Here is a 27204-nt window from a genome sequence, read left to right as displayed (position 1 = left end):
ACTCGACTCCAGTCTCCTGTGGATACCAGTGTTCACCCGGCTCCGGAGTGTCTTCCGTCACCAGTGTGTGTGTATCCAGTTCCCGTCGCCTCGTGTGCAGCTATCCAGCTCCTGCACTTCACTCCCATCAGTGATCCAAGGGACGGTATCTTCTCTGCTCTTATCAGCTCTCTTATTATCTCTGTAATCAATAAACCTTCGAAATCACCTTACCTGTGTCTCCGGGTTGGTCTGTTCCGTAACAGACTTGCCAGCATAGTCATATATTTTACACACACATACATACATAAATATGTACATATATGTGTGTATATATATATATATGTACATATATGTGTGTGTGTGTATGTATATATATGGACCACCATCAGTCACCTCCTGCCAGTGATCAGATACTCTGCGGGAATAATAAGGTGGCCAAAGGAAGAGATACAGACCACAGACGTTAAGACGCGAAAGCTCCTCACCATGCATGGAGGGTTCCATCCCAAATCCAGCACCCTGAGACTGTACGCTAGCCGTAAGGAAGGCAGCCGTGGACTAGTGAGTGTGAGAGCCACTATCCAGGATGAAACATCCAAGATCCACAAGTACATCCAAGATAAGGCCCCAACAGATGACGTGCTCAGGGAATGTCTCAGGCAATGGGGAACAGAGGAGGACGTGCTGGAGGAGGGACCATCATGGGAGGACAAACCCCTACATGGGATGTACCACCGGAACATAACTGAAGTGGCTGATATCAAGAAGTCCTACCAATGGCTAGAGCGGGCTGGATTGAAGGACAGCACAGAGGCACTCATCATGGCTGCACAGGAGCAGGCCCTGAGCACCAGAGCAATAGAGGCCCAGATCTACCACACCAGACAAGACCCAAGGTGTAGGCTGTGCAAAGAGGCCCCTGAGACAATCCAGCACATAACTGCAGGGTGTAAGATGCTGGTAGGAAAAGCATACATGGAGCGCCATAACCAAGTAGCTGGCATAGTGTACAGGAACATCTGCACGGAGTATGGACTGGAAACCCTGAGGTCAAAGTGGGAAACACCTCCAAAGGTGGTAGAGAATGACCGAGCCAAGATCCTGTGGGACTTCCAGATCCAGACTGACAGAATGGTAATGGCGAACCGGCCTGACATCGTGGTGGTTGACAAACAGCAGAGGAAAGCCGTTGTGGTTGACGTGGCGATACCAAGCGATGGCAACATCAGGAAAAAGGAACATGAGAAACTAGAGAAGTACCATGGGCTCAGAGAAGAGCTGGAGAAGGCCTGGAAGGTGAAGGCAACAGTGGTGCCCGTGGTCATCGGAGCACTCGGGGCAGTGACCCCCAAACTGGAGGAGTGGCTACAGCAGATCCCTGTAAGAACACCAGACATCTCGGTCCAGAAGAGTGCAGTACTGGGAATAGCAAAGATACTGCGCAGAACCCTCAAGCTCCCAGGCCTCTGGTAGAGGACCCGAGCTCGAAGGATGAGACCACCCGCGGAGGGTGAAGGACAAAGTTTTTATATATATACATATATGTATATACAAAAACTTTGTCCTTCCTGATGTTGCCATCACTTTGTATTGCCACGTCAACCACAACGGCTTTCCTCTGCTGTTTGTCCACCACCACGATGTCAGGCTGGTTTTTGGCCGTTGCTGTCTTCCTTGTTGCCTCTTCGAGGTTGCCATTTGCCTGTGGTATTCAAGGTACTTGTAACCATCCTCAATGTCTGCTATTGTTCCTTCTGGGAGTGAGACCCCTTCTGTGTGGACTACCTTCCCTCTCTTTGTCACCATTCGACTACACTTCTCAAGCCCGAATGACATCCCAATGTCAGAGCTGTAGATCCTGGTGGTGTGGATCAGTGAGTCGATGTCCCGCTCGCTCTTAGTGTATAGCTTGATGTCATCCATGTAGAGGAGGTGACTGATGGTGGCCCCGTTCCTGAGTCGGTATCCATAGCCAGTCTTGTTGATTATTTGGCTGAGGGGGTTCAGACCTATGCAGAACAGCAGTGGGGACAGAGCATCTCCTTGGTATATGCCACATTGGATGGATACTTGTGTAAGTGGCTTGCCATTGGCCTCAAGGGTGGTTTTCCACAGCCTCATCGAGTTTGCAATGAAATCTCTTAGAGTTCTGTTGATGTTGTACATCTCTAAGCATTCAGTTATCCATGTGTGCGGCATTGAGTCATATGCTTTCTTGTAATCAATCCAGGCAGTGCACAGGTTGGTGTGTCGGGCTCTGCAGTCTTGGGTAACTGTTCTGTCAACCAGGAGTTGGTGTTTGGCTCCTCTGGTTCCTCTGCCAATGCCCTTCTGTGCTTTGCTCATGTATTGATCCATGTGTCCACTTATCTTAGCCGCGATGATGCCTGACATGAGCTTCCATGTTGTGGAGAGACAGGTTATTGGCCGATAGTTGGATGGGACTGTACCCTTCGTGGGATCCTTCAGGATCAGGATTGTGCGCCCTTCGGTAAGCCATTCAGGGTGCGTCCCATCTCTTAGCAGCTGGTTCATGTGTGCTGCTAGGCGCTCATGGAGTGCAGTGAGCTTCTTTAGCCAGTAGGTGTGGATCCTGTCAGGGCCTGGTGCTGTCCAGTTCTTTATACCTGAGACTCTTTCTTGGATGTCTGCCGCTGTGATGGTGACTGGATTCTGTTCAGGGAGGTTGCTGTGGTCCTTTCTCAGAGCCGCCAGCCACTGTGCATCGCTGTTGTGTGATGCCTCCCTCTCCCATATACTTTTCCAGTACTGCTCCGTTTCCAGCCTTGGTGGGTCTGCTCTGCTGTTATTACCCTGCCATTGAGCGTACACTTTCGCAGGTTGAGTTGCGAACAGGCGGTTTATTCTTCTGGCTTCATTATCTCTCGTGTATCTCTTTAGGCGGCTGGCCAAGGCTTGGAGCCTTTGTTTGGCAGTTTCGAGTGTTTCAGGTATAGGCATCTGGTTGTACTTCTTGGGTACTTGCTTTCTCATTGCACCTCTCTCAGCCTCTGTCAGTTGGCTTACTTCTCTCCGGGCCTCCTTGATTTTTGCCTCCAACCTTCGTTTCCATAGTGGGTACTGTCTCTCATGGCTCCCATGGTTGCTCATGTAGCCAAGCATCTCTAGGATCACTGCTGCTGAGGCGTATATCAGCTCATTGGTTTCAGTGATGGTTGTGGTAGGGATCACTCTCAATGCTGCATTCACATCTTCTAGGAGACTTTCTGATGGTACTTCACTTAGCCGTTGTAGTTGGCGTCGGGGTTGCCTTGTATTCATCCTCGCCATGATCTTATCTTTCAGGTCAGTCGCTGCCTCGTTCAGCGTGATTTCTCTTGGGGCTTCATACCCAATCTCTGGTTGGGGAGCTGCTGGTTGCTCCCCTCTGACCTGTAGTCCTGGCTCCCCCTTGCCGTAGCATTTGTGTTGTATCTCGTCAATCTCAAGTTGTGATAGCAGTTGCCGCTTGTGGATGTTGGAACACTGAGCTACTAGTTGCTTTGCTGTAAGCCTTAATTGTGGGTTTCAAAGTAACCATTCATCCCACATCCTGTGCATGTAACCCCTCTGACTAGGGTTACTGGAGTAGTAGCATTCCAACAGAGCCTTATTATCGCATCTCGCCCATCTCCGTCTTGTTCCAGTAGCCCATTTGTCGTTTCGATGCCCTGGTTCCCCAACACCTGACGCAGACCTTGTTTGGTTGGAGACATGTGTGTGTGTGTATATATATATATATATATATATATATATATATATATATATATATATATATATATACACACACACACATAAATAAATAAATAGTTTTTTTTTAGTAATTTAGTTGTACTGGGCCTTTATGGTAAATGCAGTGTAAGATATGTTGGGAATTCTGGTTAGACAACTTTAATGTGAAATGGGGCTTACAAAAATAGGATTAAGGAGATACAATTAGGATTAAGGAGATAACACATTTTTCTTAGGTATTTGTTGCATTGCACCTCAAAGACTTAGTTCTGCTTTTTGACTTAAGGATAGCTGTTGGTGTTCATGGTTATTAGCTAAACATATGCGTCCACCATAATACTGCCACACTACAGCAGCTACAATCATCACTCCAAAGCATCCTGTTCCAGCTCACTGCCTTTCTATTCTTCCATCTGCCTGTGACATAGTTGTTTGTAAAATGTTTTGATAAATATAGCAGAGTGTGGTGCTATTTATAGAAGCCCTTGCGTGCTTTGTACCTAAGTCAGTCCTGTTGCATGGTGGAAGAGGAGATGGGTTGGAGGTGGGGCGCTTGAGGATACCATGACCCAGATGACTGAGCTGAAATGATTGGCCTCACGGCACTCAGTGTGCTTCCATACTAATGCTCCCTCTGGAACGTGGAGACACAAGATGCATGTCTCATCTGCCTTTGTTCTGTGGAGAGAAAGGTTTGGAGTACTCAGGAATGTCAATTAACTACGTAACTAAGAGCTTGTGCATCACAGCCATTAGTCTGTTTGTGAATGTGAGTGCATGAATGGACATTTAAAGCGTGCATCACAACATGCATCTGTTTAAATAATAAAAGGTCGCTACCTGCTGTTTATCTGTAGAAATTACAAAAAATATAAAGGATCTCTGTGTTATTATTTTTATATAAAACCAAGTTTGTTGAATGCAATGTGATGCATTCAGTGTCTTTCACCAAGGCAACTGCCCTGGGATAAAGATGCCACTAATGGTTTGTCTGGCGGTTTGTTTGCAGTGAATAACTTCCTTATGAAACCATTCTAACCATTCCATCATCTCTTTCTCGTTGTTTCTGTCCTTTTCTGACTCTCTCAGGATATCATGTTTCCAGCTCCATGGTTGAGGAGGGGGCGAAGTGGGAGAGTCGTCATCTTCTACAAGAAGTCTATGACAACAAGTCTAAGCTCTACTCTGAGCGTGAAAAAAACTGCACTGAACCAGGTAAGACCAGCTGAGACGTTTGGTGTGTTAAATGTAAAAGAAAACATGTCACAGGAGTGGGCAGAACTACTGACAACGAAAGCCTCAACGGTATATGACAGCTACAGTAGCTTGGAAAATAACGACATGAGGCACTGAATTTGATGAATTTACTGTTTATCAGAGTGTTGAATAATGGGAAACGTTCATTCTGAAGGACTATGAGTTAACAGTTTGAGTGAAGCATAGATGCTGTATTATGTGTAGCTCAGGGGTGTATTCCAGAAAGCAGGTTTAGTGAAAACTCTGAGTTAGTTAATACTGAGATGAGGGAAACTCTGGGTTTTCAGTTCCAGAAAGAGAGGTAACTTAAACTGTGGGGCAGTTACCATGGTAACTTAAACTCTGTGAACCTAACCTGCTCGCTGGCAGGTTTTCTTCAACAACCCCTAAGTTTCTCTCTGTCTCCTCCCTCTTACAGAGCCAGACACAGCGTTTCATTTCCTCATTATTATCTGTATTAAAGCGTATATCGGAGTGCATTAATTAGTGGAGGTTTACTGTCAAAATCTAAATCCTGGTTGGATATTAGTTTGTTACTCAGGACTATGTTAGGAGTTCCCGCTTTTATGTGCTGTAATATTACACAGCATGAGGTCGCCCTCAGCTCAGAAAAAAACTTCTGCATGTCCTTCTGTTTTTATAACACTGTGACTCTGTGCACACAAGACAGCTGTCAGTTTGTTAGAAAGTTTTTATTGCACACAATGTGTAATCTCAATCAATTTAAATTGTAAAAATCGGTATGAGACTTTAGACACGTAGAGTCAATGAATAATTATCTCTACCACTCATGATGTGATTGGTCGCACTGATGGAACATAATTCCTATAATATTGGAGATTTTATGTTAATATTTCTGAGTGAGCAGGATTGTGGTGCAGCTGCAGAATGCCGCAGAGCGAATAGGCCAGGTGCCTGCAAGGCAGGCTGCCGCCAGGCTGCCCCTCCGTGCACACAGAGCTTGTAAAAATGATTGACGCAGCCAGGACTACTTGGTTTCGGCGGCTCTGCGTAGCCCCGAGACACTCCGGCAGCAAAGAGCGGCTCTGGAGGGGGAGTGACCCTAAGCAGCAGCAGTGTGCTTACTGGGGAAAATACAGCTCACAACACGCTGTAGGCCTATCAGCACCGCCGCTGGCTGTTTGTTTTACAAACCAACTGCAAGAAAAACACAGACACAACCAGAGCTACACATAATACTATATTTGAATCAAACTGTTAATTCAAAGTCCTTCATCTGAACTGGGTTGGAAAAACAATAGACGGACAGGCGCCCAAACGAACTCCTTTGATTGGCCAAAAGTGTTCTGTGATCTCTGAACAGTGCCCGCCCCTGGCTCTACAGGTTCACAAATCAGTTTTGGTCCACATTTGGTGCAAACAATGAGATAACTTCTGTTATGAATTGGCTCTATATAAATAAAATTGAACTGAACTTGTCAGTTTTGAGCAAAAAAACTGCATTTGAGACTCAGAAGCAGATTCAAGCAGTTATAGTTATTGACTTTTGCTAGAAAAATATCCAAGAAAGAAAAACAATGTGAGAAAATATTCTACAGGTGTGAAACTCTCATTGCATGAATTCACATACTGATTTGCAGATGTGTAAATTTTGTCCATGACTTAACATTTTTTGGGTGTGTGAATATATTTTGCACCATATTCACTGCAGCAACTGTAGCAAAAATGTGAGTGTAAGTTTCTTAATTTGTGATTCATAGCATAAGATTTGTGCACCTGCAATGAGGAATTTGAGAAGGTGCAGCTGTTGTGTTGTTTGTGGGAGAGAAAAAGAATTCTACAAGTCTACAACACCTAAAGTATTTTTTATCTGTGACTTCAAATTTACTGATACACATGTGTGACTATTTTTTACTACAGATTCCACCGTCACAGGTGCTCAGTTGTTTTGCTCCAATAATACCTTCATACGCTGGCAGGGTTACTGATGCTGCCAAAGACAGTAGATTCAGATTTATTTGATTCCATTTGAACAATTATATATAAAGAGGCCTTATCTTGTAGACCCAGAGTTAAAATCTAGTTTTAAGGCCTTTGTTATTTTAGTATATATTTTATACTTGCATGGTTCATTTTACATATTAAATTTGTGCTTAATCAAGTTACCACAAGCAAGTTACTAATTACTAATACACAATGCACAGAGAGGGAGAAACAGTTGGCTAAGAAGGGGCCCACAGTTTATTTTTGCCCCTTAGTGGGTTTGTCTGTTCCTGGTCTGTGGTGTTATGACAATTTTAGTGCATCAGGCCAATGCTGGGCTTTGCTTTTTGGGACAGTGAAGGCAAATTGTTTGGAACAATCTTACTGGACATCCAAATAAGATTTTATACAGCTGACTGGAAGAGTGTGCTGTCGCTACTTTGTGAGGTTACAAATAAACAAATGTGAAAAACAACTCGGCAACACTAGCCGAACTAGCACAAGAATCTTCTTGATTTCACCAATGCTTTTCAGTGCAGGGGCTTCAATCAGGATGTTTCAGTCGAATGAGGCCCTACGCTGAAATGCGACATTCATGTCCCCCTCAGGATGAATTTTAATAATTTTAGTAATTCATTAACTAAGATGGTGAACATGGTAAACCTTATCTGCTACTTACTTACCTACTTTTTGGACTCAGCACCTAGATGTGCATGTGTTTTACACACTGAAACCTTATCTGCTAAACGTCAGCATGTTAGCATTGTCATCATGTCAGTTCAAAGCACAGCTGTGTCTAAGCACAGCCACACAGAGCTGCTAGGGCTGTAGACTCTTAAGGCTTGTCTATTGGTGACTCTCCTGGCTTCATCAGAATCAGAAATACTTTATTGATCCCAGAGGGGAAACTCTTGTTACAGCAGCTCACTATCACATCAGCGCACGCAGGAATAGAAGTACTAAGTAAAAGATATAATATACTATAATACAGGTCAGAAAATAAATTAAGTACCAAGTGGGTATAAGTATAAAATAAGTGTGAAGTACAAAGTGGGTTTACCGCTTGATGATAATAATACAGTATAAAGTAATAGTGCATGAACTGTCAAGTTAAGTGTAGCTATTAAGATTATAATGAGACGGAGGATATTGCACAGCAGTAATAGAGGTATGAATAAATATCAATAAATAGGGAATTTTAAACCGAAAAGTATATTGCACAGGAGTATAAACACAGAATATTGCACAATTATTAAGTAATGCAGAGATGTAATGATCAATGTTTATTATAATGACTTAGGGTCATACAGACTACCCTTAAAGGGAGGAGTTAAAGAGTTTGATGGCCACAGGCAGGAATGACTTCCTGTGGCGCTTTTTTTGGGGGGGGGGAAGTCTTCCGCTGAAGGTACTCCTTTGTTTGACCAGCACGTCATGGAGTGGGTGGGAGACACCCACTCCATGTAGTTTGGCCAGCATCCTCCTCTCTGACACCACCGCCAGAGAGTCCAGCTCCACCCCCACAATGTCACTGGCCTTACGGATGAGTTTGTTGAGTCTGTTAGCGTCCGCTACCCTCAACCTGCTGCCCCAGCATGCAACAGCATACAGGATAGCACTGGCCACCACAGACTCATAAAACATCTTCAGCATTGCCCGGCAGATTTTGAAGGACCTCAGCCTCCTCAGAAAATACAGGCGGTTCTGGCTCTTCCTGTAAAGAGCTTGAGTGTTCTTAGCCCAGTCCAGTTTATTGTCCATGTGTACTTTCAGGTACTTGTGTTGCTGACCGCACTGTCCAACACACAGTGCTGCAGGCACACATGCTGTGGTTTGCCAGTCAGGTAGTCCACAATCCAGGACACGAGGGGGCATCCACCTGCATCGCTGCCAGCTTCTCACCCGGCAGGGCTGGCCGGATGATGTTGAAAGCACTGGAGAAGTCAAAAAACATGATCCTCACCGTGCTTGCTGGCTTGTCCAGGTGGGTGTGGATGCGGTTCAGCAGGAAGATGATGGCATCCTCAACTCCCAGCCGGGGCTGGTAGGCAAACTGAAGGGGGTCCAGGAGGGGTCTGACCATGGGCCGCAGCTATTCCAGCACCAGTCTCTCCAGGGTCTTCATTAAGTGGGAGGTCAGTCTGTAGTCCTTGGAGCCACTGGGACGCGGCGTCTTCAGCACAGGAACGAGGCAAGATGTCTTCTACAGAACAGGGACCCTTTGAAGACTCATCTTTCATAATGTAGTAGTGGTTATTAAATTGATTGGGTTAGGATCCTGTGTGATGATAGAAATATCATGTGTCCAGCAGAAGAAAACACTGTGACACATGAGGTGAGGAGCTGGAGACAAACACAGAGAGAGAGAGAAAGTGAGGAGGATGTTGACATTAAGATGAAAGCTGATGAAAAACACAAATTTCTCCCAGGTAGAAATCCTCTCTGCTCTCCTTGAGACTGAATACTGCCAGTGTCACTGTATGTGTATCTGCTAGTCTCTTCCACGGTGTGTACCAAAAGCTCTCATGCCATATGTTTGTTTTCTCTGTGGGCTTGTTGGTGTGTGTGTGGCTGTGTGTCTTCGTGTGTTTTCCCTGTGGGGCGGAGTGCGTGAGTGTTTTCCATGTGGAATCCTGGGGCTTTACAAGGCTGACGTCCTGCCAAGCATTCTCTTGATCTCACTGTAAACACACTGCCCCCATCTAATGCACACAATGGTCCTGTCTGCAGTTTGGGGATGCAGAGACATTACATTCTGCAGTCTGACTAAATTTGTACAGACGAGTTAAATTTAGACAGCACACAGTTTGACTGTTTCTGTTTAATTACACTTTGTCTCCTGAAACACTAATTACCTTAATAGGGATTATTCCTGCTTTCCTGCTCTAAAAAAAGGGGCCTTCACAATGTGCTCCTTACACCTCACACTCAAGGGGAAAAATGTGCGTGGCATAACACGAATCAGACTATGAAATTGTTTGTTTTCTTCATTCTAGTTGTGAATATGCAAAAAGGTGAGGTTTCACTGCCTTTTTCATGTCTAGGCCACATTTGGTCCAGGTCCAGGTCCAGATCAAAAACTTTGAACTTCTGACGGTCTGCGTTGGCTTAAACCCCGGAATTGCCGCTTGCGGCTATATTTCTTTGTGTCATTTTTTTTCCCTTTACAGATACAATCAACAGTTAAATTTCAAGAAAGAGCATTCTTATCATCCACAAAGCCAGAAAAGATACTGCGCACACACACACACAGACATCTGGAATGTACACACACTGAGGCGATACATCCACGTGCATCTTTGTGAATTGTGATGTGGTAACATGTACATGAACATATCCATCTAAACAAATATTTATGTGGAGCATCTATGCCTTATTCTTCTCAAAATAAGTGAAAATTTCAGGCAGTGTGGTTAATTGGATTTGCTTTACTTGTTTAACTTCCTGCAAGATTAGACTCAAAACCAAATGACAATGTCTTGAAATAAAGATTAGCCCTTGTTGAATGATATTGCTAGTTTCAGGTTGAATTACTGGACAAACAAGTCAAATTAATTCACCCTCCTCCCAAAGAAAACATCTAAAATGGAGGATACTGGCAGTTTTTTCAGTAAAAAGTCTTTTCCTTTGTAAGAGAGATAAGGATGCAATTCTATTGCAGTTGTTGAGCTTTCACGGCAGTAGTTTGGGGGCAATAGCCTAGGTCCTATTTTTAGTGTTGTTCGCTTGACAGCCCTGCTGCAAATATGCAACAATGGAGCTCGGACACGTGACTGCAAATTCCCCAAAATAATGTTTTTCCTTCTGCTGTTGGCTCAGGCCAGCTGGGATCTGTGTGGCTACTTCAAGTGAGCAAATCAATTGAACTGTACTGAGCTGGATTCAGCTTAATAGAAATTATGTTTGTGGAAGATACACATGCATTATGAGGTATGCTGCATATTAATGGTTGATCATCATCTGACCAGGCTAATGGCTTACACGCAAAGTGTCCTTTAGACTGTCAAACTGTTTGAACATTGCTCTTTTTCCTATAGTTGATCCTCTAGCACCACAGAATCTGAGGGTCACAGATTTCATCGTCACCGGTCACTCATTGTCGTTCCTGTGCAGTAACGCATCTACCTGGAATTCACTCACTCGTTCACTAATATACGGCAGCTAAAAGGTTGGGTAACAATAACTCAATTCCTTTAATAATAATAATAATAATAATAATAATAATCCTTTAGTAAACATCCAGGTGAAAGTTTAAATGTTTAACAGTCTACATTAATCCTGCACTCATGCCTACCGATAGCCTATAACCACGAAAGATAGCCAACTGAAAGTAACATTAATGTTACATCCACAGCTTTTAATGTAATATTAGCTTACCTTTTCATTAATGTCGGTGTGTTGATCTGCATGTTATTGTGGTTCATCCCGGTTGTTGTGTTGCCGCTTCTTGTCTAAGTTTTAGTGGGATTGCAAGGATTTTCTTTCTTCCAAAAACTGGTAACACTAGCTAACATTACTGGCAGAGACATAACATTACTGAAATGCAAGATGTTGCTCATTAGTGCAACAGGTTGAGCAGCTAAATAAACTTCTGAAAAAGTTTTAGGTGGAGGAGGATACTGCTTTACCAGTCAGGAGCAGCCAATGTGTGATTCCACAGATGCATGCAGATCGTTGAATAAGTCTTTGTAGTGGAGAGGTGAGGAGAAGTTGGCTGGCAGAGAGGGCAGAGGGGCGATGGTGGATGGCAGAGCCAGGCCAGGCTGGATGGACAGCATGGGCAGGCTGGAGTTACCTTGGAGTTTAGCAGGCAGGCAAACAAGCAGAGAGGCAGGCATGAGATGGGAGATGATCCTGAGGCACAAGGGAAATATAGTTAGAGACAGGCTAGGAATCAAGACAAATAATTAATCACAAAGCAAGAGGCCTGGAAGCTGGATGGCTGGACAGTGGCGGAGCAGGAGACCTAAGGCGGACGGCCTGGGTGCTGGACAGGGGTGGAGCAGGAGACCTCAGGAGGACGGCCCTGAATAAGTATCCGGCATCTGAAGTTCAGGACTCGAGGCTGGCGGCTGGAGAGCAGAGCAGGAGCAGCTGGACAGCTGGGAGACAGGCAGGTGAGCAGGTGGAGCCAGGGAAACAGGAGGCTGCTACAGCTCAGGCTCAGCAGATTGCTCCAGCACAGGAACAGGACACCGCTGCAGCTTTGGAACTGGTGTTGGCCAGGCCGCTGACTGGGAACCAGGAGCAGGAGTCAGCCGGGCCGCCAACTGGGATCCAGGAGCTGGAAGCAGCTCTGTAGGACAGAGCAGCGAAGAGGCAGAGGTTCTGGAAGTTGAGACTCTGTGGCGCTGAACAGCTGAGCCAGCCAACAGTGTCGGGAGCCTTCTTCTTTGGCCTACACAGGATACTGTGGAAATGGCCAGGCTGGATGTCAGGGTGGCTCCTCGAGCAGTTCATTAAGGCTTGAAGGATTCAGAGAAGGAAGGCATTGGAGTTACTGGTTCATGACAGGCAGGCTACAGGCTCACTAACTCAAGCCTAATCAAGTGTAGCACAGGTTGGTTGATAGCAGACTGGAAAACCAGCTGGAGGCTCTCAGACTGGGGTACAGGCTGATTGCTAGCATGCTGGTGGCTAGCATGCTGGTGCATGGGCCAAAGGCTAACAGACTGGTGGTAGACTGTAAGCTAGCTAGCTGGCTGGAGACTAGAAAGCTATCAGACTTGGGCTGAAAACTAGGAACCTGGGGCTGAGGCTTGAGCTGATAGCTGGGAACCTGGGGCTGGGGCTTTGGTGCAGAGGAGGCTGGAGTGACAGGCTCAAGAGGAACAGGACAAGGAGGAGAGTATATAACATTTCCACCGGGAGTGTGCCACCATCTGGGCAAATCCTGCTTCGCTGCCAGAAGCAAGGAAGGTGCCTCAGGAAATCTGGGTATTCATAAAAAACATCCTGTTTCACTCCAAGCCAGGAAAAAAGGCAAACAGGGCCAGTGGCAGTCTGTGTCTGCTGAGTCCATGTTTGGCCAGATCATTCTGTTAGTGTTGCAGGTTGGACCCAAGCGCAGGACACAGACACGGGGAGATAAGGTGAGGTAAAAGAGGCATATAGTTTCTCTTTGTGTTTTGGGACCCGCTAACTGCTAGCCTGTTGACTCACCCACCTCTCTATTTCTCCCATCTAGGAAATCAGTACACCTGCTTCTATTCCTTTCCCTGTGTCTCCCTTTCATACACACACCAGGTTAGGACTAGTATTAGATAATCAGCACTTAACCCCTAGACGTAGTCCATAACAATGAACACTTTTGTTTGTGATAAGGTGTCTCAAAAACACATTGCCAGTCATAGTAGTCATAGTCCCCAGAGAATCCCTGTTTGTGGTGACCATCACCATCAGGCCAAAACTTTCACTTTTGTCTTACAAATCAAAATCTGATGACCATACTGCCATGAAAGTTGCAGAACAGTATCGCTCTTCTGAGGATGAACCCTTTCTATTTTGGATTCTCCATGAGCTTACCTTATGCACCACCCTCAGGCCAAAGAGTCAGTAGCTGTAGCAACTGTCCACTGTAGCAACATCATATCACCTCCAAATGAAAGTGTTTTTTGGGAGAATATCCATATGCAATTTTAGCATACAATATACAAAATATGTTAGCAAGGCACAAAAATAAATCATGAGTACCATCATACCCAGAAATTCGAGGTGAGTTGTTTTGTACATCTGGTCATCACCTGGACCAGCTCAGCCCTTCAGCCCTGCCTCCTGGGTGGCCGCCTGACCTACTCTGCTCTTGTCCTGTCCTGCCCCCGGGCTGTCCGCCTGAGGTTCCCAGCCCGCCTGACATCTTCCGCTTGGCCTTAAATCTGAATCCACAACATGTAATAAGATTACCTCCAGATTGCCTCTCTATGATAGTCCCCGACTGCCTTCCTCCACATATCCCCAAGGCACTCCAGGTCACTAATTAGCTCAAACACTTTGTCAGACATTGTGTCTGCTAGGTCCATTATGGTCAGATCGTCCTGTCATGATTAGTCAAGCCAGGAATGCCAGTGAACAAGACCCAAATGCAGACTAGCAGGTAGAGCTGGTGCAGATCAGTAGTTTATTACCAAAAAAGGCTAAGACTAAAGGCAGGCCAAAAACAACTCTCAGCAGATAAGCAGTAACAGAAAAACAAGTCCAACGATGAGCAGGCAAAATCCCCAGACAGGCAAGGTACAAGAGAAAACAAAGCATCCAGAACTCACAGGTACATGAAACCAGGGTGCTTGACAGAGCTACAACAATGCTCTGACACAGAACAAACAAAAAACACAGACTAAATACACTCAGGTAGGGGAGACAATGAGACACAGGTGGAATCAATTGACACAGGTGAAAATAGAGTATTACAAAATAAAACAGAAAATAACAGGACAAAAACCCAAAACCATGACAAAAAATTACTCATTCTGAAGGTTGTCATTAATTTGTGGTTGGGAGAACAGCGATTTATAATACTTTTCGAAACACTTGGATTTTTCCTAGACTTGTCTCAGTCTCTTCTGAGTCAGGATTTCTAATCTTGTGTATAGTATTGTCAGCTTGTTTTCGTAGTTTGTAAGATAAAAGTTTCAAAGATTTTCCACCAGCTTCATAATAACGTTGTTTTGTAAATAAGAACTTTCTTTGTATTTCTTGTGTGTTGCTTATCTTATCTTTGTTTATCTTCTTACTGATACCTTTGGAATCTAATTTTCCACTAGAGGAGTCCAGTCTTGGATTTAGACATACATTAAAGTCTCCTCCACAAATTAAAATCCCATGGTTTTTGTTTATTATTATTATTATTTCAAATATTTGTCTATAAAAAAGACCTGTCGCTACCTGGGGGAACATATACGTTAAGAAGACTCACTGAGGTTCCTTCCACTCTCCCAATCATCAACACAAATCTGCCTTGTTTGTCCTTGAGTTCTGATATGTGTTAATAATTTACAACACTTGATAACAGTATGGCTACTCCCCCTCCAGCGTCTTGATTTGTAGGAAGATGAATATACATGTTTAAAGCCCATTTTGTTTAGTTTGGTATGTTCAGTGTCACTAAGATGGGATTCTTGGGAAAGATGGGAAAGCTATTTGAATTTTATCCTTCTTTAATTTTGACACAATCTTCCCCCTCTTAAACGTATTGAGTACCCCTTTAACATTAAAAGAAGCTACTCTTATAGGTCTACTTTGCATTTAAATGACTGATCACCATTCTCAAATCATAAACTTGAAAAGCTTTCCCCTCTCCTGTAGGAACTGACAGAGAGTAAACAACAATTGAACCCTGAACAAAAGGAACATAATAAGAGAATGAAATATTTAACAGTAATACTTAGTGTGACTTCCAATATAGAGAAAGCCCCTCTCCCGGCACCAACAGAGGGGGCCCTTGCTGAAGATGACCAGAAACTCCCGACATGTCCCTATTATTGTCATATTAAGTGTATCTACCAGGTTAAGGTTAAGATTGAGAAGAGGAAAGCTAGTAAAAAAAAAAATCTGTTAACCAGTGGGGCTTTAGACTTTAGACCTTTATTTCCCAGTCATTACTATTAGTGCTGTGTCCTGCTGCAGTTTCGCCTCATCTCTCAAATGTCAAATGCTTTGTAAATTCTTTTAAGATCACATGAGAAAACGTTGCCTTGACTTGCAGCACGCCATGATAAACAACATGTGTACTGCAGGTTTTTCTAACATGCAGCTAATTATCTGCTAAATGGGACTATTTTCTCTTTTTCCATTACTGCACACTAAGGCAAATTGAGAGTCTATTTGGTGACAGTTCTGGCAGAACAGAGGCAGCTGAAAATTGTTAAAACCAGATTTCATTTAGAGCCTTAGAGTTACAGGGAGGGAACTTGTCATAAGCAATAATAGAAATGGGAAACAACAGGAAATACTACAGTTTGCACTGTTAGATCTTGCAAAATGAAAGTACTGGATGGAACAAAAATTTTTTGGGGAAAAAGAATGTACTCAGTAAATTTGTATATTTGTATACATTTATTTGTTATATTTTTTGCCACGCAAATGGTGTGGCTCAAGGAATGGTAGTGTTGGTTGGTTGGTCCACCACTTTGGTCCAGACTGAAATATATCAACTATTGAGTTGACTCAATATTTGACTGTCCATTCAAATCCATTCAATAGTTGACTGTTCATCTAGTGCCTTCAGCAAGTTGAAGTTTTTTGGTTCAGAGTGAAATAGCTCACAAACTATTGAATGGATTGCCATGAAATAACACACATTCATGTTCCCCACAGGATGAATTGTAATAACTTTTGTAATCTCCTGACTTTTCATCTTGATCCCGGTTTCCCCCAGCCCACATGTCGAAGTGTTCTTGGGCAAGACACTGAACTCCAAATTGCTCCCAAGGGCTGTGCCTTTGGTGTGTGAGTGTGTGTAAATGATTTACTTTCTTTGAACTGATGGCACCTGCCATCAGTGTATGAATGTGTATGAATGGGGTGAATGTGATATGTAGTTGAAGCGCTTTGAGTAGTCGCTATATAAGCATTTACCATGTATATATGCTATATATTTACTGATCCCCATTAGAAGGTAGTGTCCATGGCATGCACACTACTTTCTGCTAATTGTCCCACAATACAATCCATCAGAGATGTTAAGATTAAGAAGTCATGCAACGCTGCACCTGATGAATCAAAATGACATGATTTATAAAGAGTTTAACATCTTAATTTACTGTTCACCATAGAGTAGATTACTGAGTCTCTGTTATGTAGGGAGTAGTGAATGAATGAATGAGGGAGAGATTAAGGATTAGCATTTAGCTCAAAACATTACTGTTGGCTGTAGACAGACAAAACATCATGAGGTTACTAAAATGATTAGGAATAGTCTAATCTATTCCTAATAGTTGAATAATAAACCAGGAATACCTATATGAAATTTCATATCAGTTGTTCTGTTAGCTATCATGATATCTTGTTCTGGATAAAAGTTTTGGATAGATGGTCACCAGTTACCATCCTAAAGCTCTGCAGCCAGTGGAAAGACCAATTAAAATTGTATGCCCTTCAGTTGTTTATCTTTGACAACCAGTGTTGAATTGATCAATTCTAGAATAATCATGTCATACTGCAACATATCTATCATATCAGAGGTGGACAATGCTGACTGGATCCGATGTGATTTTTAATTAAAGGCAAATTTATGTAGCAACATCTATAACCACATTCTTTAAGATAGAAACCTCTGCAATCAGATTTATTTATACATGATAGTCCGTCCCTGGTCCAGGCCAGCTGTTGCTGTTGTCTGACCTGTGGTGCTTGGTAGGGCAGGAGAACAAACAGGTTGTGAAAGGCAGGCAGGTCATGTATCCCCGTGTGTGGAGCCTTGGAGATCCATCCCCGAACACAGACTGTGGGTGGAGGCAGGAGAGAGGATATGAAGCCAGCTCCGTGTAGGGAAGGAAGTGTGTGTGCTGATGTGGGGTTACATGTGTTCGCCCTCATATGAGTGTGTGTGTAAGTGTACCTCTGTGTGTGTGTGTGAGTGATTATATGAGTATGTTTACTAAGCCATCCCCTCGTTACCTACGGTCCATCTGTCACTTCAAGGAAGCTCACTAGGCATATCAGAAACTGCGGGCCAGCTGGGAGAGTGTGTGTGCATGTGTGCTTGTTTATGTGGCTGTATGTGTTAGGGGGGTGGAGGGGGAGAGGAAGTGATCTCTGTCACTTCATATTGCATAATTTCCTGTTAAGGAATCCCACCAGCACAAAATAATCCAAAGTCTGAGACAGGAAAGGAAATAAACATTATCAAGGAGAACAAAATTGACTAATTTTGTGTTATACAATCAAAACAGTTGCTTTCCCCAAGTTAACCCTTAACAATGGATCCATTGATGTTATGCACTTTGGAGCTCAGGTGTGCTGTGTAATACGGGTTTGTTGAGTTCTTACACTGCGGATTAGCTGAGCTGATTTTCTCATTTAACTCCAAAATATTACCACTGATTAGGTGGGTGTAAGTAAGCTAGTAAGTAGCACTAATCACCTTTTCAAAAAATACATTTTTAAAAGTTTGAACAAATTCAAACTAACAAGTAATTTGTTTGTATTAATTCAAACACAAACTACACAGGCTAATTGGATACAGTAGTGTTGAATTAGAGCCAGTTTCTGTGTCCGGAGATCTGGTCGCCGAAGCCCCTGCCTTCGACTGCCGCCCAGATCTCTCTGCACCGGCCCCTTACGGATCCTCCTGCGGGTGGTGGGTCCACGGGAGGACGGCCCCACGCCGCTCCTTCGGGCTGTGCCCGGCCGGGCCCCGTGGGGAAAGGCCCGCCACCAGGCGCGCCGCCGGGCACCCACCCCAGGCCTGGCTCCAGGGTGGGCCCCGGTAGCGCCAATCCGGCGACGTAACTGGCCTTGATTTTAAATAATCCATAAGGGTCTTCTGAACCACTCTTGGTCTGACCCGTCACCCTGGACCTGTTTGCCATGGGTGACCCTACCAGGGGCATACAGCCCCAGGCAACATAGCTCCCAGGGTCATTCGGGTACTCAAACCCCTCCACCACGTTAAGGTGGCGGTTCTCCTGCCCTCACCTATGGTCATGAGCTTTGGGTAGTGACCGAAAGGACAAGATCGCGGATACAAGCAGCCGAAATGGGCTTCCTCCGCCGAGTGGCTGGGCGCTCCCTTAGAGATAGGGTGAGGAGCTCAGTCACACGGGGAGCTCGAGTAGAGCCGCTGCTCCTCCACGCCGAGAGGAGCCAGCTGAGGTGGCTAGGGCATCTGATCCGGATGCCTCCTGGACGCCTCCCTCGGGAGGTGTTCTGGGCATGTCCCACCGGGAGGCGGCCCCGGGGAAGACCCAGGACACGCTGGAGGGACTATGTCTCTCGGCTGGCCTGGGAACGCCTCGGGATCCCCCCGGAGGAGCTGGAGGAAGTGTCTGGGGCGAAGGAAGTCTGGGAGTCCCTGCTTAGACTGCTGCCCCCGCGACCCGGCCCCGGATAAGCGGAAGAAGATGGATGGATGGATGGATGGATGGAGTGTTGAATTAATATTGTTCCATTCATTTGTGGTGTCGCTGTTCACTCACTTCATAAGTTAATGATACTTAGAGTTAAGATTGTTAAGAGTTAAGAAAGTTTAATTTGCAGCAAACAGCCTTACCCTTATCCATGATTTGTACATCTATTGAGTCAAATTCAAAATGTTTCCACTGTTTCACTTTACTTAGCACATAGTTTGGTGTCATTATTAACAGTTCAGCACAGCTAGCTAGTTTACTTCATTTTGCATTAGCAAATAGACCAACAATAGCTTAGTATACTGATAGAGCAACAAGGCATGCAATGGGTAAGACAGTTCATTTTATGAACGCCCTCACTGGAGTATAAGGCATTGTTGCGCTTATACACGGTGCATTTTTAACTGAATAACAGTTTTAACAGTATATATAACAAAATAAAAGTTCTACCTAATAGCTTTTGGAGCTTTCATTTGCATCTAGCGGTCTTCATTAAGAGAATGTAGCTAGCTCAGGTGTCATTACATGACTTAAGTGTATAGCTTCAGTCATGTGAAAACAGGTGGTGAAGACCAGTGATTGACGCCATTACCACAGCTGATATATATATATATATATATATTCCACGCTTAAGTCAAGTGAGACGGCAGTTGTAAGCTCCGAAAGCTAGTAAATGGACCCTTGAGCTTAGATGTTTTATACATATTACATAAATAACTGCACGGTAAAATTGTGATCACAGTTATTATTTGATGAATGGAGCAACCCTCTGTATTAGATTCAATAATGCCAAGTGGGAATCATACGGTTCTGGCAATTCTATCAAAATTAAGTTTTTGACATATTTCTAATCTTTAAATATTACAATACTTTCTGTTGTGTTTTTATGTGGGAACATTATGTAGTTTGTGTCAAGTACTCACTCAGAATGAAGAATCTTTTCAGCTCCTTTAGGTTTGGTCAGCTTGGATTCACAGCAGTTACAATATATTCCAGCAGTGACCAAGATACACTGTGGAAAAAGTATCAAAACATTCATAGAAACCTCTCAAGCCACTCCTGCAGCATAATCTGCTTCTCCACTGTTTTTGTGAAAACTCAGCCAGCTGGCGAACCACTGATTGTTTGGTACATACTGAACTTACAGAGAAGTACACTACTGTGTGACCAAAATGCACTGCATCTGGTGGAACTTGGGAGCTTTGAGGAGGGTAATAGTGCAACATGGAAGCAGTGTATTTAGCCATATTTTGGTATAAATGACTGCTTGGAACATAGTGAGTATACCCAGCATGTAGTGGGTGAGTGTGCAATCCTCAAAGGACAGATTTCATTGAAGTATCACTCTAAAAAGAAAACACAAAATACTTTTGCCTGCTGGGATGTCAGAGCTCACCTTGATGCTCAGAACTATACTCCTTCCAGACAGAATATATAGTGTGTTATCATTTTGAACACTAACAGATTGTTGCTTTATCCATGTTGGGCGTTGTTGAGTGTCATGAATGTGTGTGTGTGTGCTTGAATCTGCCACCTACTGCTGTCTCTTCTGTGTGCAGTAGGAAGTCAAACCACACTCTGCATAATGGTGTAATATTATGCATAGTCTGCCACTGCACTTACCAGAACCTGGTTTGGAGCTTGGCTCTCTGCTTCACCTTTTGCTGAGCCAGGCTGTACAGCAAAAAGAGGTGTGAAAGTGTTAGGGAAATGTTAAGTGAGCTTTTATGTATGGCTGTGAATTTGTGTGTGTGCATTAGCCTATACAGTACATGCTTACCTTCTATTCCATCTGACCTTGTCGCTCTTCAGCCTCATGGTGCCTGCAGTTTTCAGTGACAGTCATGTCAGCACAGTCCTTTTCCATGGATATGAAATAACAGCAAAGGCAAGGAAACAATTTAAAGACTGATACTAATTTCTAGGACTTATTGGGTACATCATACAAAAGCACAAATGTAAATGTTCTATGTTGACTGTTGTTTTGTTTAAAAATCTAAAAATGTATTACATTTATTGGGCTTATATAATAACTTGTTTTAGACTCAAAACACAAAGTTTAGGTCTTGGACTTGAATTGGGACTTGACTTGATGGTCTTGAATTGGGGCATGACTTGGGACTTGTTGGTCTTGGCTTAAAGACTTGCTTGGGACTTGTTGGTCTTTACTTAGGACTTGACTTGGGACTTGTTGATGTTGAATTGGGACTGACTTGGGACTTGACAAGATCTTTTCAAAGAATAAGCCGAATTATCAAACACAGTACAAAAGTATTGACGTAGGGCTGCACCAAATATAATTTTTTTTATCGATTAATCTAGCAATTATTTCTTACAACTAATTTATCGATTATTCTAAAGATTATTTTTTATTACTCGATTAATATAACAATTAATTTACCACAAATAAATATCAAAACTTGTCTTATTAATATTTAATTATTTTATTCAATCATTTTCTCTTAAAAACAAACAAATGTAACAAGAAACACAGAATGCACTGCAGGGCATTATTACCGTATTTCCTATATCACCATTTTAATTCTATTCTTCACCTTATTTTAGTGTTTACTCACAAATTACTTTAATCTGCTCACCTTGCTTTTCCCTTCAGTTCTCTTTTACCCGTACACATGCACACACCTACACTTCCACACACTGGCTTGTCCCGCCTCGCCTCTTTCTGCTTCTGTGTCTGCTCTTTTGACTTTCTTCACCCAAAAAAAAAAAAAAAAAAAAAAAACAACTTGTGTTTTTCACTCACAATTCCATTTTCACAGCAGCAGGTAACCTGCGGCGTATGGAGGAGGCTTGTTGTTAACGTGGTAGCCTATCGAAACCAACATGGTACCTAATGACATTGGCACCAACATGTGCATTTACAGGTTTTTACAAAACAACGGCATAAATAGGCCTACATTAAAAAGGAGACTCTCTCTCTCTGTTTCTTTCTCTACATAGCATATGTGACTGTTAGTAGACCGTACGAGAGGGGTAGAGGGAGGGGAGATTGTGGGTGAGGTTTATAGGCTGTAGCTTGTTCTCCCGGGGAATCCATGCTTTGACCGGGTGCAGCCATATTTCATTGCGACGCCCCGCGCACGATATGCAAATCAATTTATTTCCGTAATCGATGACATTGATTATGTCAATGAATCGCCCCAGCCCTATATTGAGGTATGATAATTTGTTGACACCAAATTCATTGTATTAAACATCAATTTCAGTATGCAATATATAATCTTGGATACATATTGGATCCCATACTGTAATACTATGTGTGGTATTTATTCAGTTTGGGAAATCTCACTAGAAAGCATTAGCTCAAGTTGGCTGGCTGACTCAACAGTGACTAGAAATCATCTCTGTTGCTGAGGTTGTTACTAAGGGTAGGCCTACTTGCTGGAGTAGTAAACTAGGTTTCATTACATAGGAGTCTACTGATGTGAGTTATTTGTCCAGTATTTGTCTGCTGCTAACAATAGCATGCTTGGCTAACTTATACATGTCTTCTACATGTATCATCAACTAGTGAGAATGCTGACTTTTTGCCTGGGACCTATTAGCTTTAGCATGTATTTTTTCAATTCAATTAAATTATATTTGTATAGCACCAATTCATAACAGAAGTTATCTCATTGCACTTTTCATATAGAGCAGGTCTAGACCGTACTCTTTATAATATTATTTACAGAGACCCAACAATTCCCACCAAGGAACTCCCTTTTAACAGGCAGAAACCTTGAGCAGAACCTAGGCACTGGGTGGACGGCCATCTGTCTCGGTGGGGGGAGAAGGGAGAGAGAGAGCGAGAGACTTTTACATTGTGTACAGGGGACAAAATGTATGATCTGGTTAAATCAGTGTATTTGGAAAATAGTGCTGTAAAAATTAGAGACAAACTAATTGAATCCCACACCCAGAGAAGAAGTGTTCGTCAGGGCTGCAACTTACGCTGACTTTAATTTGCTGCACTAACTTTAATGTGTATATAAATTAACTTACTGTACAGTTGGATCAGTGTGCTGCTCCTGGCCTCTCCAGCCTGTGTTTTACACTGATGACCTTGTTCTACTGTTTCCTACTGAACAAGGACTACAGCAACAGCTGGACATACGTAGAAAAGTACTGTCAGAACTGGGCTTATGAAGAAAACTAATGTCATGATTTTTCAAAAATGCCCCAGATGCCAGGAGAGCAAATACCAGTTTACCATTAATAATCATATCATTGAACATAGTATGAGTTATACTTACCTTGGTATAACCATAACAGCATCAGGGAGTTTCAACATGGCAGTGAATGCACTAAAAGAAAAAGCTCAAAGAGCTCTAAATTAAGAGAAAGTTTTATAATTTTCAAATTCCAATTAAAATTTGTCTTAAAATATTTGATAGTGTCATCCAGCCCATTGCGCTATATGGTAGTGAAGTATGGGATCCACTCAGTCATCATAGCTATACTGTTTGGGACAAACATCCAACAGAATCTTTACATGCAGAATTCTGCAGATACACATACACAGAAAAAAAACAACAAATGCATGTAGAGCAGATTGCACATACCCACTGATAACATTCAAAACAGAGCTCTCAAAATTTTTAATCACCTTAAACCAGTCTCACAACAGCACTGCTTTCCAAACACCATTCAGAGTAAATCAAATTATAACGCAATGTAAAGGAAGCATATATAAGGTGAATAGAATTGGTCCAAGCAAAGAACCTTGTGGAACTCTGTGCCTAACTTTGGTGTGCTTGGAGGATACATCATACAAACTGATATCGATCTGATAAATAGGACTTAAACCAGCTTAGTGCAGTTCCTTTAATGCCAATTAAATGTTCTAGTCTCTGTAATAGGATGTGATGGTCAGTGGTGTTGAATGCAGCACTATCATCTAACAAGTCAAGTACAGAGACAAGTCCTTTGTCTGATGCAATTAAAAGGTCATTTGTAATTTTCACGAGTGCGGTCTCTGATAAAAATAATTGAACTTCTCTGAAAGTTGGCCTCTGAGACATAAACAGGCCTTTCTAGAGAACATGTCATACTGATGCTGACAAAGAGCAATACCCTGTTAGCAAGCACTGTTCTTTATGTAAAGAAATTAATATGATGTCAGATCACCATATTTTGTATTAACCCCCTGGGGTCACCGAATGCGTCGGTGCGTTTACTCGATGTTTACTTGATGTTTCTATTAATATCTCCGCGATAATACAGCACAGAAACATGGTTCAGATATTGTCGCAATCTGTAGACTCTCTGCTTCCTAGTCATTATTCTCGCTAGATCGTTCGTGACTCACACACCGAGCTAGGAGGCAGAGAAGAGAGGTCTCGTCTGTCTCTCACTGTACGTAATTGGTGGGTTCGTGTGTCCAAATTGACTGTCCATTAGTAAAGATTTACTCTGTATAAAAGTTCTTCTTTCTGTAAAAGTGAGCTTCACTTACAAATAGTATAGATCATAGGTTTTCAAAGTCTGAGACACTGGGCCTCCCGTCAGAATAAAAAGGCGTCCCCTCACCCCCACTTATTTTACTTGCTTAGTTTTGTGTAATTCTTGGATTATGATTATGTTATATGATTCCATAGACACTCAACAACTTCATAACTTCAGACTACACCAGACACATAAAACATGTCCATCATGTATTAGTTTCTGACTCTGGGTAGTGGGAAAAACAGCAAAATTCCCCAAAACTAACGTACTGTATCTCTGAAAATCACACACATTTAGGCTATCCTATGTGATCTCCTTTTGATAACTAATGTAATAACAAATGTAATATTTTTTCACTTCCATTCACACTTTGAAAACATGCTTTGGCCATTGACTATTTTATCATACAGACTCTGTCTTTCATAGAAATGTATTTATTTATGTTTGTGATTTTATACTGAATTTGAAATTGCTGGAAATCTCTGTAGAGTTTTGAAATGGAAGGAAAGGGGGGAGGGAAGCACAATGCAAATACCACCTAGAATTTTAAAATAGTAATAATGTAATGGTAGTGGTAATATTAATATTAATAAATTAATAATAGTGTAACCCTTTTGCCAACCAGCTCGTTAGTAACAAGGAATAACTACAGTATATAGACTCCTTTAACTTCCAAATTTAACACTGGCAAAAGAGACATCCCGATGTATAAAACCTTTGTCTAGGGTAAAAGTATGATTCTAGCTTCAAATTAAATGAAAGGATTCTCAGGTATAATAATTTATAATTAGTTAAAAACAGGTACCTCTAAATGTAATTACCTTGTGGTTATTTTCCTTTTTACAGTGTTGATTTTACAGTGTACAAATGCGAGACTCGCACAGTGGATACGTTTTATGCTTTGATATTGAAAAGGTTCAGTTTTAAATCAAATATATTCACTATAAGAAATTCCCCCGAGATAAATTATTTACCAGTCATTCCCGTCACGAGTGCACTCGATTTTGAGTCAGCAAGCTTGCGTTTCGTTGGCGCGCGCGTTGGAGCTCAAATCCTTTGTAATAGTGTTGAATAATCCTACCAGTCTGCAGTTCACCATTACGGCCAAAAAAAACGAAGGAAGTACATCGATGAGATGGGCACACGGAATCCGCTCTCCTGGCTGTCGTCCTCAACGCAGGTGAGTGCGGAATCGTCCGATGATCACGCCGTCTCTCTCTCCCGACTGGTTCCGAGGTGAATTAGCAAAGACACGGTGCTAGCAACTTTAGCTTAGCTCTTCCAGCTCATTCTTCAGAAAACTATTTAAACTCGCCCCAGGCTGCACGAGTCGTCTGCGAGTCCCCCGCAGTCCTCCGAAACAAGGGGAAGTTTTCCAAGTGTGCTGAAGCGCGGCTTTTAAACACTTTTTCTAGGTTTTGCGAGATCGTAATGTGCGGCCACGGTCACTGCTGCTCCGTCCTTCCCGCTTCACGGGTGGTGTTTTTTTCCTCTCTCCCTACGCTCTAGTGTTGCGTCATTACGTACACTCCAGTAAATCAAATAACAACAAAACAAACATTACTGGGTTTCTTTCCTATTGAATAAACTATGAATTCTTCTTCTATTTATAAACTTTTAACACTATGCAAATGCATATTTTAACTGTATAATAAACAATGAAATTATCACAAATGAAATTACAATGCCTCAATGCAATTATAATAATGAAATGGTATACATTCTCGTAAATAAAAAACACAAAATACCCTGATATACTAAATACTCAGGTTATTACACTAGGAATGACAGTCATAGGAATAATAATGACAATAATAATAACAGAGCCAATAACAACAACTGTAGTAGCAGTTGTCGAGCAGGACCACAGCCATCATCACCAGCCCGGCCAGCCAAGAGGTCCCATGCCCCCCGAGCACAAGCACCTCCCCCATGACCACCAGCATCCCATGTACCAGCGCCCCCACCTACACAGCAGCCAGCTCCACTGTCTTGGAAGACAGACAAAGACCTGGACACCACTCCCCCTGTCTCCAGGTTTCAACTAGCTTGGACACCAGGGCCACAGCTCAGCTCCACTTCCACATATACACCCCTCGACCTGCTCAAACTTTTTTCCTGTACAAACAGTACAAACATTGTGTCAAAACACAAACAAGCAGGCTGCTAAACAGATAGCTCAGGGAAAAAAGTACAATTGGACCGACTTTAACATGGGGATACATTGCGCTGCTTCTGTACATGGCCATGGTGAAACTTGACAGCATCGTCCTTCTAACATTTGGTGATTCACAGACAACACTTGTACTCAAAAAACGATATTACAAAATGTCATTTTAGACATTATGCATTTATCTAATATTTTATTAATATATTTAACTTCTTTTTCTAATTCTAATTCTTTTGTGAACCTAAGACTTTGGTAAACCAATTTCAAGCACCAAAACAATTTGTCCACATAAGTAATGGTATGTTTTCACAAGACATTTGAAGAATTTCAAACATCGCACTCCAGATTTTCATCTTTAGGGCCAAATTATCTCTTTACACAATGCTCTAGGACAAGTGGTGCCTCATTATACAGAGAGCTGAGATTATTCTGAGATTTTAAACCTTAAATCTGCTACAATTGTCACGTAAAACGTCACACAACTGATTAGCAACTGCTTCGAATCTTAGAGAGAAAGGGCAGGTTAGATATAGGTCCTAGTTGGCTAAAACCCCTGGATCAAGAGTGGCTTTTTAAGAAGAGGTTTAACTACCGCTACTTTAAAGG

General features: G+C 42.7%; 1 protein-coding gene and 1 long non-coding RNA gene across 11 annotated transcripts in view; one reads left to right on the top strand and one right to left on the bottom strand.

The window, feature by feature from the left end:
• The window catches only part of slc24a3 (solute carrier family 24 member 3), a 134342-nt gene that overhangs the window by 39974 nt on the left and 67164 nt on the right, over window positions 1–27204 (top strand). For all 5 annotated transcript variants that reach the window (XR_006379802.1, XM_044213493.1, XM_044213492.1 and 2 more), the window contains one exon: window positions 4804–4929. Coding sequence is in view for 4 of the 5 variants with exons in the window: in XM_044213493.1 (XP_044069428.1) it covers window positions 4804–4929 (126 nt within the window). In the remaining variant the exon portion in view is untranslated. The remainder of the gene's footprint in view (window positions 1–4803; window positions 4930–27204) is intronic.
• LOC122884096 lies at window positions 9023–25950 on the bottom strand. Of its 6 annotated transcripts, XR_006379804.1 has the most exons (9): window positions 25403–25950; window positions 21578–21691; window positions 20761–20838; window positions 20604–20654; window positions 19904–19992; window positions 13617–17354; window positions 11882–12380; window positions 11293–11769; window positions 9023–9258 (listed from the first exon to the last, which is right to left on the bottom strand). It is a non-coding gene; the product is annotated as an uncharacterized LOC122884096 (long non-coding RNA). The 6 variants fall into 6 exon arrangements; XR_006379805.1 differs by lacking the exon at window positions 21578–21691 and having other exon boundaries at window positions 11293–11710; window positions 11831–12380; window positions 25403–25948; XR_006379803.1 differs by lacking the exon at window positions 21578–21691 and having other exon boundaries at window positions 25403–25947.

This window comes from Siniperca chuatsi, linkage group LG11 (genome assembly GCF_020085105.1).
Source record: "Siniperca chuatsi isolate FFG_IHB_CAS linkage group LG11, ASM2008510v1, whole genome shotgun sequence".
In the NCBI taxonomy this organism is placed as follows: domain Eukaryota; kingdom Metazoa; phylum Chordata; class Actinopteri; order Centrarchiformes; family Sinipercidae; genus Siniperca; species Siniperca chuatsi.
The sequence above is the reverse complement of the archived record's forward strand: the minus strand, read 5'-3'. Positions and strand labels throughout refer to the sequence as shown.